Source organism: Plecotus auritus, assembly GCF_963455305.1.
Source record: "Plecotus auritus genome assembly, chromosome: 2".
Lineage (NCBI taxonomy): Eukaryota > Metazoa > Chordata > Mammalia > Chiroptera > Vespertilionidae > Plecotus > Plecotus auritus.
Genome location: NC_137771.1, coordinates 35,689,554 through 35,705,707, shown reverse-complemented (window position 1 = coordinate 35,705,707; position 16,154 = coordinate 35,689,554). Strand labels below are relative to the sequence as shown.

Genomic DNA, 16,154 nt, shown 5'->3' with positions numbered 1-16,154 from the left:
AAAGGCCTAATGCCTTTAATGAATAGGTTATAAGCCCCTTGAGGACAGAACTTGTTTTTATCCAGTAGGTAATCAATAAATCTTTGATGGACTGAATCTTTCCTAAAATAATATGAAACATGCATAATTAAGTTTTTTCCCCTTTCTAATTTTACTATGATTTATAGTAAAATTTAAAGCTGTACCATAGGGGTATTGCTTCACCTTTCAATTTATTTGTGAAATCTGATTTATTAAAAATATTTTAAATGCTTTTCAGATGTTATAAAGATTATGATTTAAGAATTTGCTCTTCAATTCTCAGAAAACTTGAAATTCTGTTTCTGAAAACATAATTTACTTTAAAATAATTCTAAATATAATTCAGTTATAAGGTGTTCATATCATAATTTTGTGGCTCTTGGCTTTTTTGTTTTCCAGAAAGGTGTTGTAAATTCAAAATAAGACTCAATTACCAGGCACCCCCTAGTGGCAGTAAAATTAAGTTAAAAAATTTTATAGTACATGGTTTAAGATACCGTTCTCTATATCTGTAGTTCTCACCAAACCTTGAGAATAAAATGATTTGTCAGTATACAGTTTAAAAGCCTGTTATTTATATCTACATTTTACTAAATGATTAATAATGTACTATAACTAAAAGTGAATTAACATACTGAAATTTCATGAATATTCTTAAAATAATTAAAATAAGAGAAATAATGTAAATGCCTTTCAAGTAGTATATAATGATAAATTACAAGATTTTAAAAAATCATTCTAAAGATGAGCCTCCAAAAAAGTAGGCATCTTTGGAATAAAGCTTTGCATATTTCTGTCAAGAATTTGAAAGGTATAGAAGAGGAACAATCAGATGGACACTTCAGAGTCAGTATTTACTGTTGACTTTGAACAATCTACAAAACTCTTTGTTAAACACTTCAATTCCCTCATCTATAAAATAGAAGTATCATAATCGACCTGCACCCTTGCAGGGTTGTTATAAAAATCAAGTAAGAGTTGAATAAAAAGGATTACTATTGATATTTATTAGCATAGATAAGTCGTTTTAATTATTTTTCTTTTGTAATTTCTGCTTTCGCATTTAATGCACCACTCCTGTTTACTAAATTTTTACAACCACCCTGACAACTAAAAACAATGCTTCCCATTTTATAAACAAAACCAAAAAAGCCCTTAGCCAAGCTGGGGCTACAATCCAAAATTCTCATTATACAGTGATGTCTTTTGTCTGGAGAAATAAGTTATAATCATATTACTTTACTAATTTTGTAATAATAAATTTTAAGAGTGACACTATAATACCAATGCCATTTAGAGAAACTGATATTTTATAAAGAAAAAACCTAATGTTTGCCATTGCACTGGAATTGGAATGCTAGAATATAACAGCAAGACTTCACCATAGTTCTGCATTGCAATTGATGGGCAGTTTATTATCCAACTTCCCTCCATGTTCCAACATCCACCGACTCATCTCAGAGAAATAAAATAAAACAATAAAACCAATTAAACATCAAACTAAACACCTAAATAAAATATACTGTTTTAAAAAAAAAAAAATCCCAAATCTGGCCCTGCCCAAGTGGCTCTGTTAGTTGGAGTGTAGTTCCATATACCGAAAGGCTGCAGGTTCATTTCCCATTTGCTAACATGATGGCTATATATATAAAACTCAATAGGGTACATATCTAGGTGGGGCATATATGGGAGACAACCAATTGATGTTTCACTCTCACATCGTTTCTTTCTCTTTCTTTTTTTCTCTCTCTCCCCCTCCCACTTGCTCTAAAATAAGAAATAAAAAACAAAACAAAAAAAACATATCCTTGGGAGAGGTATTTTTTTAATCCCCAAACTGATATTAAAAAATGGATGGGATAATATGTGCATAAACTTTCCTGTTTTCCTCTACCAATTTCAGAGCTCTTCCATTCATTTGTCTATTCTCAAATATAACACTAAAAATCAGATTTACCTTTTATTTTCTCCTTTTTATATTATAAATTAGGTTATAAATTATAAGTTAGTTTTCTATTAATTCACCAATTATAACAAAAATATCAAATTAAGTCATAAAGTTTATCACACAGCAATTTTATCTGTCTACCATATTTGATAACATGATGGGCTGTAAATATAACTAAATCGGATATTGTTTTTGGACTTCACTATATAGTTAAGATGTCAAAAAATATTTTTATTTGGTAAAACACAAAATTAAAATCACAAATTAAAAGTAATTATCATCATTAGGCTTTAAGATTCTGCATAAATTTTGGGTTTTTTTTTTAATTGTCTCCTCTGAAATCAGAATTTAAGATACATCACACACACACACACACACACACACACACACACACACACAAATAATCTCTAGTTTTATAGAAAGCTATATTAACACACAGAAATAAATACACCTTGGCTTTTTAGTTATATTTTAATTAAATATTCATTAATATAACTTTTTCATTAGCAGGAAATTCTACATGCCCCTCCTCCCACCACCTGGCTACCCGGGTTTTTTATGTCTTTTGTTCCACTTTGAATTTTTCTTTCTTATTATTCCAATGCAGGAAACAACATCATTATAACTTGGTAAAAATCTATAAAGTCAACTAGAAAAGACTACTTAAGTGCTATGTGAAGACTCATTTTCCAATAAACATTGCATTTCAGAAGCATTGTAGGCTCCTGCTTGCCTAGGGATTGAGCGATTGGCAAACTAAGGTCAGTCAAAAGGCAATGAAGAACACTTCCATTAGTCCAGGAAGACTTTTTGATAAATCCATTTAACCACACTACTGGGAAGTAATAGATAATAATCAATAATATCTCCAATCTGCTTATAATTATGTAGATTACATATTGAATGACAGTGATTAATTACATTGTTAACTAACATAGAAAACAATGAAGAACATAACTACAACTCTTTAACTTAATCTCATCTGGTGTTTCTATAGACATTACTATAAATAGCAGAACTATAAATACTGTTTGGCTATTTGTAATAGTATGCAAATTCAACTTCCCACTAGTATATCATTAAACATACAGGATAAGGAGTAACCCAAGAAATCTTTTAAATTCTTAACCTAAAACAAACTATTAACAGACTACCAAATACAATCACATTAGATTTAATTTTTTGCAGTTGAGTAATTTGTATTTGGTCTTTTTCCCCATAAAGAGGTCCTAAAACCCTTGGAATTTTCTAAGTGATAAGAGTGATAAAGGTGAAAGGAGCAAGGAGTTTGTTATTCATAACTAGAGGCCCTATGCACAAAGATTCGTGCAAGAATGGGCCTTCCTTCCCCTGGCTGCTGGCACCGCCTTCGCTCCGGCCCAGAGCCACTGGGGTGGTGCGGAACGCCCCCGGCCACCTGGTGCCTGCGTATGCAAATTAACCTGCCATCTTTGTTGGGTTAATTTGCATACTCACTCCTGACTAGCTGGTGGGCATCACATGTTACTCTTTTATTAGGTAGGTAATTCATTTTCATCCACACCTGAGTTTGTTAATAAGGTGACTTTTAGAAAACCCTTTAGAATGGGGGTTAATAGGGGAACCAACCTTGTGATAAGATGCTATCTGTATCCCCCTCTTCCCCACCTATGAGGAGAGAAGAAGGGCAAGAGGTTGAGTTAATCACGAATAGCCATGGTTCAGTCAATCATGCCTATGTAATAAAGCCTCCATAGAAAACCCCAGCTGAATGATTTGGTAGAGCTTGCTATGTATTTCTTCATCTGGCTGTTCATTTACATCCTTTAAAATATGCTGCTTTTTTTTTTTTTTTTTTTTTTTTGCCCAGCCGGTGTGGGTCAGTGGCTGAGTGTTGACCCATGAACCAGGAGGTCACAGATTTAAATTCCCGATAAGAGCGCATGCTCAGTTTGCGGGCTCAACCCTCAGTAGGGGGTGTGCAGGAGGAAGCCGATCAATGATTCTCTCTCATCATTGATGTTTCTCTCTCTCTTTCTCTCTCCCCCTCTTTCTAAAATCAATAAACACACACACACGCACGCACGCATGCACACACACACACACATATGCTTTTAATAAATCAATAATAGTAAGTAGAGAACATTTCTGAGTTTGGCGAGCTGTTCTAGCAAATTATCATACCCAAAAAGGAGATTATGTGAACCTCCAATTATAGCCAGTTGGTCAAAAACACAGGTGACAACCTAGACTTGCAATTGCTGGCTGATGTGGGGGCCAGCCTTGTGGGACTGAGCGGGTGTTGAATAATTGCCTGTTGTGTGAAATAAACAAAATAAATTTTGTGGCCAGAAATGTTCCATGAGCAGTGCACTAGAGAAAAACAGAAATGTTTTCCTTCCACTACATAAATAATAACAAAAGATATTTGATAGATGGTGGTAAAAGTTTGACAATACTCAAAGTTTAGGGATACATGTCTCTCTACCACACAAAATCGCCAAGTTGTGCCGAAACTGGTTTGGCTCAGTGGATAGAGCGTTGGCCTGCGGACTGAAAGGTCCCGGGTTCGATTCTGGTCAAGGGCATGTACCTTGGTTGCGGGCACATCCCCAGTGGGAGGTGTGCGGGAGGCAGCTGATCGATGTTTCTCTCTCATTGATGTTTCTAACTCTCTATCCCTCTCCCTTCCTCTCTGTGAAATATCAATAAAATATATTTAAAAAAAAATTTTAAAAATCGCCAAGTTGTATTTAAAACGAAAATGTGTAAATATTATAAAGATCTAAAACAACTTAAACATAGTTCTGGAATGAGATTGTACTCACAAAAATTATGACTCTAATACTAGCATAATAATTCACTTTAGATAAGTTTGCTTCATCCGGCATAATAATATAATATATAATTAAACATCACAATAATTTTCTCATTCTATAATGTACTCAGTTTCCCTGTGAAAACTGAAGAAAGAATGAGATCCTCTATTCCAAAGAGAGAGAAAATCTTAATAAAAATTTTATATCAAAGAGAAGTACAGACCAATATCCTTGATGAACATACATGCAGAAATTTACAACAAAATATTATCAAAATGGATTCAACAATACATTAAAAGGACTACACAGCATGACCAAGTGGGATTTATCCCAGGGATGTAAGGATGGCTCAACATCTGTAAATCAATCAAGAGGATAGATCACATTAACAAAATAAAGAATAAAAACCATATGATCACCTCAATAGATGCAAAAAAAGCATTTGACAAAATTCAAGATCCTTTTATTATAAAACATCTCAACCAAGTATAAAAGAAACATATCTCAACACAATAAACGCTCTATATGGCAAACCCATACCTAATATAGTCAATGGTGAATAGCTAAAAGCTTTTCCTCTAATATCAGAAACAAGACAAGGTTGCCCACTATCACCACTTGTACTCAAAACAGTTTTGAAAGTCCTGGCCACAGCAGACAAAATGACAAGAAAGAAATGAAAGGCATACAAACTGGAAAAGAGGAAGTAACACTCTCATTATTTGTAGATGATGTGATACTATATAGAGAAAACCCTAAAGACTCCACCAAAAAACTAGTCAAACTAATAAATGAATTCAATAAAGTTTCAGAACACAGATACCTATTGCATTTCTATACAACAATAACAATCAGAAGAAAAAATTAAGAAAACTATCTCATTTATAACCATAAAATACCTAAGAATAAATTTAACCAAAGAAGTGAAAGATCAGTACTCTGAAAACTATAAGACACTGAAGAAAGAAACTGAATAAATACAAATAAATAAAAGGATATACCTTGCTCATAGATTGGGAGGATTAATATTGTTAAAATGTCCTTACTACCTAAACAAATATATACCAATATCCCTGTTAATATGCCAATGGCATTCTTCTCAGATTAGAACAACTAATCCTAAAATTTATATGGAACCACAAAAGACCCCAATAGCCAAAGACATTTTGAAAAAGAACAAAGTGGGAGATATTAAACTCTCTGAAATAAAACTATACTACAAAGCTAGAATAATTAAAATGGTATCATACTGGTATAAAAACAGATATATAGATCAGTTAAATAGAATAGAAAGCCCAAAATTAAATCCTTGCTTAAATGGTCAAATAATCTACAACAAAGGTGGCAAGGATACACAATTAAAGATAGTCTCTTTAATAAGTAGTGTTGGAAAACCAGAACAAACACATGCAAAAAAAAAAAAATGAAATTGGACCACTTTCTTACACCATATTAAAAAAACAAACATAAAAACTCAAAATAGATTAAAGACTTAAATGTAAGACCTGAAACCATAAAAATCCTCGAAGAAATCATAGCTAGTAATCTCTTTGACATCCCTCTTAGCAATATCTTTTTGGATATGTCTCCTCAGGCAGGAGTAACAAAAGAAAAAATTAAACAAACGGGAACTGTAGCAAACCAAAAAGTTTTGCACACAAAGGAAAGCATCAACAAAATGAAAAGCCAGCCCACTGAATGGGAGAAAATATTTGCAAATCATATATCTGATAAGGGGTTAATATCCAAAAGACATAAGGAACTCATACAACTAAACATCAAAAAAATAAACAATCTAATTTAAAAAATAAGCAGAGAATATGAATAGACATTTCTCTAAAAAGGACATACAGACAACTTACAGACATATTAAAAGATGTTCAACATCACTAATCATCAAGGCAATGCAAATTAAAACCACAGCAAGATATCACATACCAGTCAGAATGGCTATCATTAATAAATCCACAAATAAATGTTAACGAGGACGTGGAAAAAAGGGAAGCGTCATACACTGGGTGGGATTGTAAATTACTGTGGTATGCAATGGGCTTGTATGCATGCATATAAGCATAACCAATAGACACAGACACTGGGGGGGTGAGGGGATAAAGGGTGGGAGTGGAAGGGGGAAGGTCAATGGGGGACAAAGGAGACATATGTAATACTATATGTAATACTTCAAACAATAAAAAGAAATTACTGCAGTATGAAAAACAGTCTGGAGATTCATGTTTAAAATTTAATTTAAAATATTAAAAATAGAGCCCGGCTAGCATGGCTCAGTTGAAGCAGGAGGTCATGGTTCGATTCCTGCTCAGGGCATGTGCCTGGGTTGTGGGCTTGATCCCCAGTGCAGGAGGCAGCCAATGATTCTCTCTCATCATTGATGTTTCTCTTTCTCCCTCTCCCTTCCTCTCTGAAATCAATAAAAATATATTTTAAAAAAACAGTTGCTATACTATCCAGCAATTCCATTTCTGGATATTTATCCAAAGAAAACAAAAATACTAATTTGAAAAGGTACATGCATCCCTATTCATTCCAGCATTACTAGTACTAGCCAAGATATGGAAGCACCCTAGGCGTCCATTGATAGATGAATGGATATAGATTTGGTATATATGTATTATTCAGCAATAAAAAAAGAATGAAATCTTGCCATTTGTGACAACATAGATGGACCAAGAGGATGTTATGCTAAGTGAGATAGGTCATACAGAGAAAGACAAATACTGTATGATTTCACTTATATGTGGACTCTACAAAAACAAAACAAATGAATAAACAAAACAAGACAGAAACAGACCCATAGATATAGAGAACAAGATGACGGTTGCCAAAGGGAAGAAGACTGGGGTGGTGGTGGGGGGGTTGGAGGGGATGGTGGTGGATGGAAGATGGGAATCTAAAAAATTAACTCTATATCTGATATTTTCACATAGTTTTTGTTAAGTAAGTAAACATATAATCATCTAGCCTAAGTTGCCTTCCAGAGCACAGTAATTTTGGGAGAAAATAATATAAGCAATATAAAAAAATTGTATCAATGTTTTTCAAGCTGCATTCTGCAGAGCCCAATGAATTTTCTTCAAATGTATGCCTTCTTTAGCTATGGGATAGGCTGGAATTCCATTTACTTATTCTCTTCCCTCTAACTCTAGTTCTTTCCCCAACCCCTTCAAACAGATAAATAACATTTTTGACTATTTTTTGCATAATGAAGTTTTGCTAAAGATTTTCTTTGGAAAAAAGGTGCCACCACTAAAATCAAATAAACTATCTAAACCATATAATTTAAAATTTTATATAGTTAATAACTGTTAGTAAGTTAATGTTTCAACAAGATTTTGATTTGATTTTGATATTTTTATATAGCTTAAAGCAATGTTATTAACAATCAAACTTTTCATTTCAGATTAACAAAAAAAGTGAACACCTTACCTAGCATGACTAGATGATGAAGGTGGTGGTAAGTCTGGTGTAAGAACATAGAGACTGTTGTTTTTTGGCAAATGTAGCGATTTTAAGACGGTCTGAAAAAGGAAAAAGCAAAAATGCCTGTTAATTGTGCATTGTTAATTTTTTCCTATAGTTCTTGAAAAACTGTCAATATTGTAGTTTGACTTTTCTTCTTTTGACAATTTCCTAATAGGATAATGAAGAAATACTGAACCCAAATAACCTTGTTTCTCCCATGCATATCATAAATTAGCATGAATATGAATGTTAAAATAAAATACAAATTCTTTAGCTCATGAAGTGATATAAATAGATAAGAACACAGTTAAGGCTCATTAATGTCTTCATTGAAGAAGTATATCCTTGCAACTAGTATGCATTTCATTCCAGAATCTTTATAGCAAAGATTAGCAGTGTAGGTTTTCAGAGATGACTAGGCCTAGAAAAGATGAGAAAAAATCAACCTGAGAGCTGCAGCCTGAGAGGTGAAGTGACTTGGATGAAGTCCTTTATTAAGTGTTATTTATGTCACTTAGGTCACTTAACTCTTACTTCAGAGAATTTTGGTTAAAGCACTCTGTCTGAAGTGAATAAATTGCTCTTGGGCTACATCTCACCTACTATCTTGATAATCATACAAAATTTCACTAAATTTCTTTGCCATAAAACTGCATACCTTTCAAACTCATATCTTGATGACAAATACCTGCTAATGTACTTCAAACATTTTTTACAGCAATACAATTAAGAAACACATTTTACATCCTTACATCATAACCCAGGACATACGTATTTATTCAACAGATATTACTGAGTTGCCTACTCTGTGCCACACCTATTCTAAACACTGAGAATATAGCAGTGGATAGAACAGTCTAAAACCCCTGATCTTATAGAGCTTACACTTTAGTACAGGGGCAGTGAACCTTTTTTTCTGCCAAGGGCCATTTAAATATTTATAACATCATTTGCGGGCCATACGAAATTCTCAACTTAAAAATTAGCCTACTATATTTGGTCAAACATTTAATTAACTCACCCCCTAACGCATTGGCAGGGCCAGACAAAATGATTTCGTGGCCCTTATATGGCCCACAGGCCAGACATTCCCCACTCCTGCTTTAGTAGGAATAAGTAAAATAATAACATATAATTGAGTATTAGAAAGTGATCTCTCTTTTTTCCGTTAAACACAAAGTAGGGAAGGAGGGATGAAGAATATGGGGATGGGGAATTATGTAACTTTGAACTGAGTGATCAGAGTCATTCTCATTTGAGGAAACCATGAGAATATAGAGAAAAATACTTCAGGCAAAGGCAACAGCTGGGCAAAATGCTTAGTAAAGAACAAGTAGTCCAATGTAACTGAAGCCAAATGAGCACTGGTAAGAGGCAGGTCAGAGAAGTAACAGGCCTAGTAGGAACAGGAAATGTGTTGAGCCATTTAGGCTCATGTAAGGGCTCTGACTTTTACTCTGAATAAGATGGCAAGCTATTGAAGTGATATGATTGAATCATGTTTAAAAGGATCACTTTGCCAAAGCTGATGTAGCTCAGTGGATAGAGTGTCAGCCACAGACAGAAGAGTCTCAGATTCAATTCCATTCACGGGCATGTAATTTGGTTGCAGGCTCAATCCCTGGCCCTGGTAGAAGAGCGCGCGGGAGGCAAATAATCAATATGTCATATTGATGTTTCTCTCTCTGTGTCTTTCCCCCCTCCCTTCCACTCTCTCTAAAAATCAATGGAAAAATATTCTCGGGTAAGGATTAACAAAAAATAAAAAAGATCACTTTGTCAGCTATGTTGAAAAGTAGATGGAAAAGATATTGACAGAGTCGCTGCGGCTTCCGGAGGGGTTTGTACGCCTGGTTTGGGAGCTACCAAGCCCAGAGACCGTTCTTGAAGTAGTGGCTGCTTCAACATGTCCCGTGGTTCCAGCGCTGGTTTTGACAGCCACATTACCATTTTTTCACCCGAGGGCCGGCTTTACCAAGTAGAATATGCTTTTAAGGCTATTAACCAGGGTGGCCTTACATCAGTAGCTGTCAGAGGGAAAGACTATGCAGTAATTGTCACACAGAAGAAAGTACCTCACAAATTATTGGATAAGTGACTCACTTATTCAAGATAACCGAAAACATTGGCTGTGTGATGACAGGAATGACAGCTGACAGCAGGTCCCAGGTACAGAGGGCACGCTATGAGGCAGCTAATTGGAAATACAAGTATGGCTATGAGATTCCTGTGGACATGCTGTGTAAAAGAATTGCTGATATTTCTCAGGTGTACACACAGAATGCTGAAATGAGGCCCCTTGGTTGTTGTATGATTTTAATTGGTATAGATGAAGAACAAGGCCCTCAGGTGTACAAGTGTGATCCTGCAGGTTACTACTGTGGGTTTAAAGCCACTGCAGCAGGCGTTAAACAAACTGAGTCAACCAGCTTTCTTGAAAAAAAAGTGAAGAAGAAATTTGATTGGACATTTGAACAGACAGTGGAAACTGCGATTACCTGCCTGTCTACTGTTCTATCAATTGATTTCAAACCTTCAGAAATAGAAGTTGGAGTAGTTACAGTTGAAAATCCTAAATTCAGGATTCTTACAGAAGCAGAGATTGACACTCATCTTGTTGCTCTAGCAGAGAGAGACTAAACATTGTAGTCAGTTTACCAAATCCATTACGCCACTTGCCAGTGTGTTTGGTAACAACAGATGAACATTATGGAGGCCTTTGGATTGAAAAAGGAACCTCTCCCACTCCTCCTGCCACTGAAGTGGTTAGGGCTCTATATAAATAAAAACAGTGCTTTTGGAAAAAAAAAAAAAAAAAAAAGATATTGACAGAGGAGGGCAGAAGCACAGAGGAGGCTATCCTATATAATAAAACCCTAATATGCAAATCAACCGGTCACTATGACACTCAATGCAGAAGCTGCCCCCTGGTGGTCAGTGCACTCCCACAGGGGGAGTGCTGCTGAGTGGGGCTCACTGCTGGTGAGTGCAGCAGCCATGGGGGGGGCCTCTCTAGCCTCTGTGGCAGGCGGACATCCCCTGAGGGGTCCCAGCCAGACTGTGAGAGGGCACAAGCCGGGCTAAGGGACCCTCCTCTCCTCCCCAGTGCACGAATGTCATGTACTGGGCCTCTAGTACTAAGATAAGGCTGATGATGGCTTATGCCAGTGTGTTGTAGTATAAATGATACAAGATAGTTGGATTCTGGATATATTTTGAGGATAGCACCAAAAGGATTTCCTGACAAACTGGAGATGGGTTATGACAGAAAGGAATCAATAATGAACTAAAAGATATTAGAATGATATATTGGAAGAAAAAAGTTGTCATCAATTGAAATGGGGAAGACTGCATCAGAGGACTTCCCTTTAGGGCATGGAGGTTTGAAAATTGTATTAGACATGCAAGTGGAGAAGATAAGTAAGCAGCTGAATATATCAACCTGGAATTCAGGGAATAGGTCTGGAATGGAGATATAAATTAGAGATATCAAACTAATAGTGCATATGGATGATACTTAAAAGCTGACACTGGGTAAGATCACCACTGAATTTAGTAGTGTGATCACTGGTATTACTGACAAGAGCACTAGCAGCTATCTGCTTAGACTGGGCTCAAGAGAAATGAGAAAAAAGGAATTAGAAACAACAAATATAGACAACTCTTTGGGGGAAGTTTTGTTATCAAGGGGACTAGAGAAATAAAGTGATTTCTGAAAGAAGAGATGGGATCAAGAGAAAAATGGAAGCAATAACATCATGTTTGAATATTTGTGGAGGAAAATATTGATAATGCAGGAAAGACAGGGAAGAGTGAACTCCTTGAATAGGCCAGAAGGGATACAGAATGTATCCAAAGCAAATATGGAGGTTTGATCTTAAGAGATTGAAGAGGCCATGTAGAGCAGTAATTTTCAAGTGGTGTACTGCAAGAATTTTTAAAATATGCAATACCTGACTTATTTAGTCAGGGGCACTGACATCTTAGATTACCAAATAAGAAAATGACAACAGCCCGGCTTGTGTGGCTCAGTGGTTGAGTGTCAGCCCATGAACCTGGAGGTAATGGCTCGATTCCCGGTCAGGGCATATGCCCAGATTGCGGGCTCGATTCCCAGTGTGAGGCATGCAGGAGGCAGCAGATCAATGATTCTCATCATTGATGTTTCTATTTCTCTCTCCCTCTTTCTTCCTCTCTGAAATCAATAAATATATATATTTTTTTAAATGACAATAGCCAACACAACAATAGCTATCCAGTGTGAATGTCCTGTCTTGAACCATAAATATGTAGGTCATATAATAGAGTTACATCTTATTGGTCATGTCCACATAATACGGTTGTGTCTGGTTAATTCTTGATACCAGAAATCCTTATATATAAGTATAGGCACCTGATTCTTTAAAAAGTCACTTTGGAGCAAAAAAGGTAGGTAATTACTATTATTATTTATTTCTGTAAATCAAAATTATACCTTATTTTTGTTAGATTGGCCAAAAATATTTTTTGTGTGTGTGCTGCAGAATTTTGGTAATTAGTTTATATGTTCCATAAGATGAAAAAAGTTGGAAATCACTGAAAAAAGTAAGTAAAAAGACACCAAGTTGGGAGCTTGTGAAAATTCTCTTGAGATTGCCTGTATTTTCTATTTCACAAAATAGAAAGTGAGAATGGGAGAGTGGGAATGGGAGAAAGGTGTTTTAAAGGTCTGGGGAGAGGATAAATATAAAATAGCCATTAGGAGAATATACTATGACTGCCTAGCAGCATTAAGGGGCCCTCTGAAGATCATAGTCATAAATTTAAAGATACATCAATCAGAATGATGATTATCTCCAGTCACATTTATTTATGAGACACAGAACAGAAAATGTTGGACTTGTCCAAGATAAGGATTTTTGTCAAGCAAGATCCTTGAAGCAAGAACCTATAAGCAAGTGATTATAAGACTGACCATGGGATTTAACCCACTGTAAAAAAGGAGGAGAGGGAATGAAAAATATAATGATCATGTAAAGATAGTACAAACAATGAATTGGAAATATGAATGAGGTTGAAGGATTGTTGGTGTTAGGATACTAAAGGAAGTGAGCTAGGGACATAAGAGAGAGTGAGAAGGAAATGGAAGCTTGAAATTAAGATTTGAGAATTGTTGTAATTAAATGATAAGCCCATGGAAAGATATGGCTGATATAGGATAAATAAAAAGATCTTTATAGAAAAGAAGTTCAAGGAACTAGGAAACCAAGGTGTTGGAAGAATCACTTACAAAGATATTTAAATTACTAAGAATTAGGACAGAGAGCAACTATAAGCCAGAAATTAAAATTGAACAAAAAATGAGGGAAATGGTCTCAACAAGTACGTGATATAATTTTTTGACATGAAATTCAAAGCTGAAACTTTTTAAAGAAGAAGTATTAATTAAGGTATGAAAGTGGAAATGAGGAAAATGAGGACATATAGTAGTTCCCCCTTATCCATGGGGGATAGGTTCCAAAACCCCCAGTGGATGTCAAAACTGCAGACAGTACTGAACCCTAAATGTACTATGTTTTCTCTTATACATCATACGTATGAATTGTTTATTTCTGGAATTTTCCGTTAATATATTTGGACCACAGCTCACCCTGGGTAATTGAAATTACAGAAAGCAAAACCACTAATAAGGAGGGACTACTATATATTTTACCAGTTAATCCAGTGGTATAATTTATACTAAAGAAAAGCAATTAACACTGAGAATGCTTCAGAGAAACAGTGTTCTCAGGACTATAGACTTCAGTCAGAGAAAGATGGAGAAGGGAAAGTTTAGAAAAGAGGTTGACAATGAGGAATTTCGCTAATCATGAGTTAGTTCCACAGGTCATAGCACACAGGTCTTGGGCATTTAATAGGACAAAGAATAGAGAGACATGGGCTGTGCAGAGATTGGAGATCTGAGTGAGGGGTGACATGGGATCTTAAGACTCCTTGCAGTAGTAACTGGCATAAACAGTGGGAAAAGGCATAATGAAATTGGTCCTGGTTGAATCAAAACAAATAATAATCTCAAGGCTGAATGTGTTGGAAAGCAAGATGGAGTTGATGTCTAGGAATTCCTCTTAACCTTGCAGATGGAAGTAGAGAAACCTGGGGAAAGCTGATCTTAGCCAGGCATAGAACATAAGGAACTCATTCTTGACCTCTCCACAAGAGGGCCCTTCTTACTAAGTGCACAGACCTACTCCAAAGGCATTAGGATTTACTCTTGACTCATAATAATTATGTGTTGAACAAAAAGAAATAATCTTATTATTTGCAATACACTCTGACAACTTCTATTCTATTTTCCCCCAGTCTGGCTATAAGCCACTCAATTAACTTTACATCCTGCCATGGATTGAAAAAAAAAACACTGTAGTAGCCTTAAGTTCTGACCTTTATGTCAAATATGTGTGAGTCCTTTTGAAACTGATCTGTTATTGCTAATAGTTAACAGGAAAACAAACAAAAAACATACATATAAACATAGGAAAGTTATTTTTACTTCAACCTTCATTATTTTATTTTGTGGTTATTGAAAAATGATTAGATTAAACCAAGTTATTATTATCCTTTTACCATGACATCATCCAAAAATTTTCCACTAAATCTTCCCCCTCAAACCACATATGGTATGACTAAGTAAATGGATACTCTCCTTTAAGTTATTTATTCATTTATTCCATGAACATTTGCTTGATATTTATTATACCAGGCACTGGATATACAATATGAAAGAAACAGACATGGCCCCTCTGCTCATGGGGTTGTGATGAAGAATGCTGAGATGAGAGCCACACTGTATACAAAACTCTGTTAAATAAAGTAATATTTAGGCTGAGACTTTTAGTGTGAAAGAGAGCCATCATGTGAAGAATTAAGGGTAAAGCATTCCAGGCAGCTGAATAGCATCTGTCAGGTAAAGATATAAAGAGTTTAAACCTATTAGAAGAATTAAAAGGAAATTTACATCACTACAGCATGAAAAGTGAAGGTAGGAAAGGCTAAAGATGAAGTTGCAGTGGAGAAGTTATAGAAGGTAAATAACACCATGTCTTTTTAAAACAAATATATTTTTATTGATTTTAGAGAGAGAGGAAGGGAGAGGGAGAGAGAAATATCAGTGCGAGACAGAAACATCGATGGGTTGACTCCTGTTTGCACCCTGACCGGTGAACTTTCAGTTCACTGGATGAGCCACACCGGCCAGGGCAATACAATGCAATGCCTTTTAAACTAGGGTGAATAGCTGAAATTTTATTCACAGAGCAATAAAAAGCAATGTTATAACAAGGGAGTTATAACATTGAGAGTTATTCGATTTATGTTTTTAAAAGACCATTCTGGCTGGCTACTGTGGGAAGAACACTAGTACACTGGAAGAATCAAAGAAAGGAAGTTGGGAAGACAATAATGAAGCTATTACATTGATCTTGGCAAGAGATGGTAACGGCCTGGATTAGGAAGTGCAATAAAAATACTGGAAAGTGCCCATGATTAAGATATATTTTGGAGGTAGACTCTACAGGGCATACCAAAGGATCAGGTGTTGTTTTAAATGGAAAAAGACTGATGCCCAAACTTTTTTTATTTAACAGTGGCTATATAGTGCTACCATTTATTAGAGAAGACAGTTGAAATGGCAGGGAAGGAAAATTAAGAGCACCATTTTAAACATGTTAAGTTAAAGATGTCAATAAAGTATGTAATTAAAAGAGTGAATTACCAATTTGGATATGGAAAGTCATAGAAGTATAACCTGGAAATAAAAATTTGGGAGCAATTAGAAAATTAATGTCATAGGAATAGCAGAAATCACCTAGTGAAAAGCGTACATAGACATAAGTAAATGAAAATTTTATTGGTAACAAAGACTATGTTCA

The 16,154-nt window shown here is 35.3% G+C and overlaps 1 protein-coding gene and 1 pseudogene across 3 annotated transcripts in view; one reads left to right on the top strand and one right to left on the bottom strand.

The window, feature by feature from the left end:
- The window catches only part of FAF1 (Fas associated factor 1), a 389,848-nt gene that overhangs the window by 265,044 nt on the left and 108,650 nt on the right, over positions 1 to 16,154 (bottom strand). For both annotated transcript variants that reach the window (XM_080652360.1, XM_080652361.1), the window contains one exon: positions 8,212 to 8,303. In XM_080652360.1, coding sequence (XP_080508486.1) covers positions 8,212 to 8,303 — 92 coding nt within the window. The remainder of the gene's footprint in view (positions 1 to 8,211; positions 8,304 to 16,154) is intronic.
- On the top strand, positions 10,087 to 11,048 carry LOC308241462 (proteasome subunit alpha type-6-like; annotated as a pseudogene). The gene has a single exon. The product of its transcript is annotated as a proteasome subunit alpha type-6-like (transcript).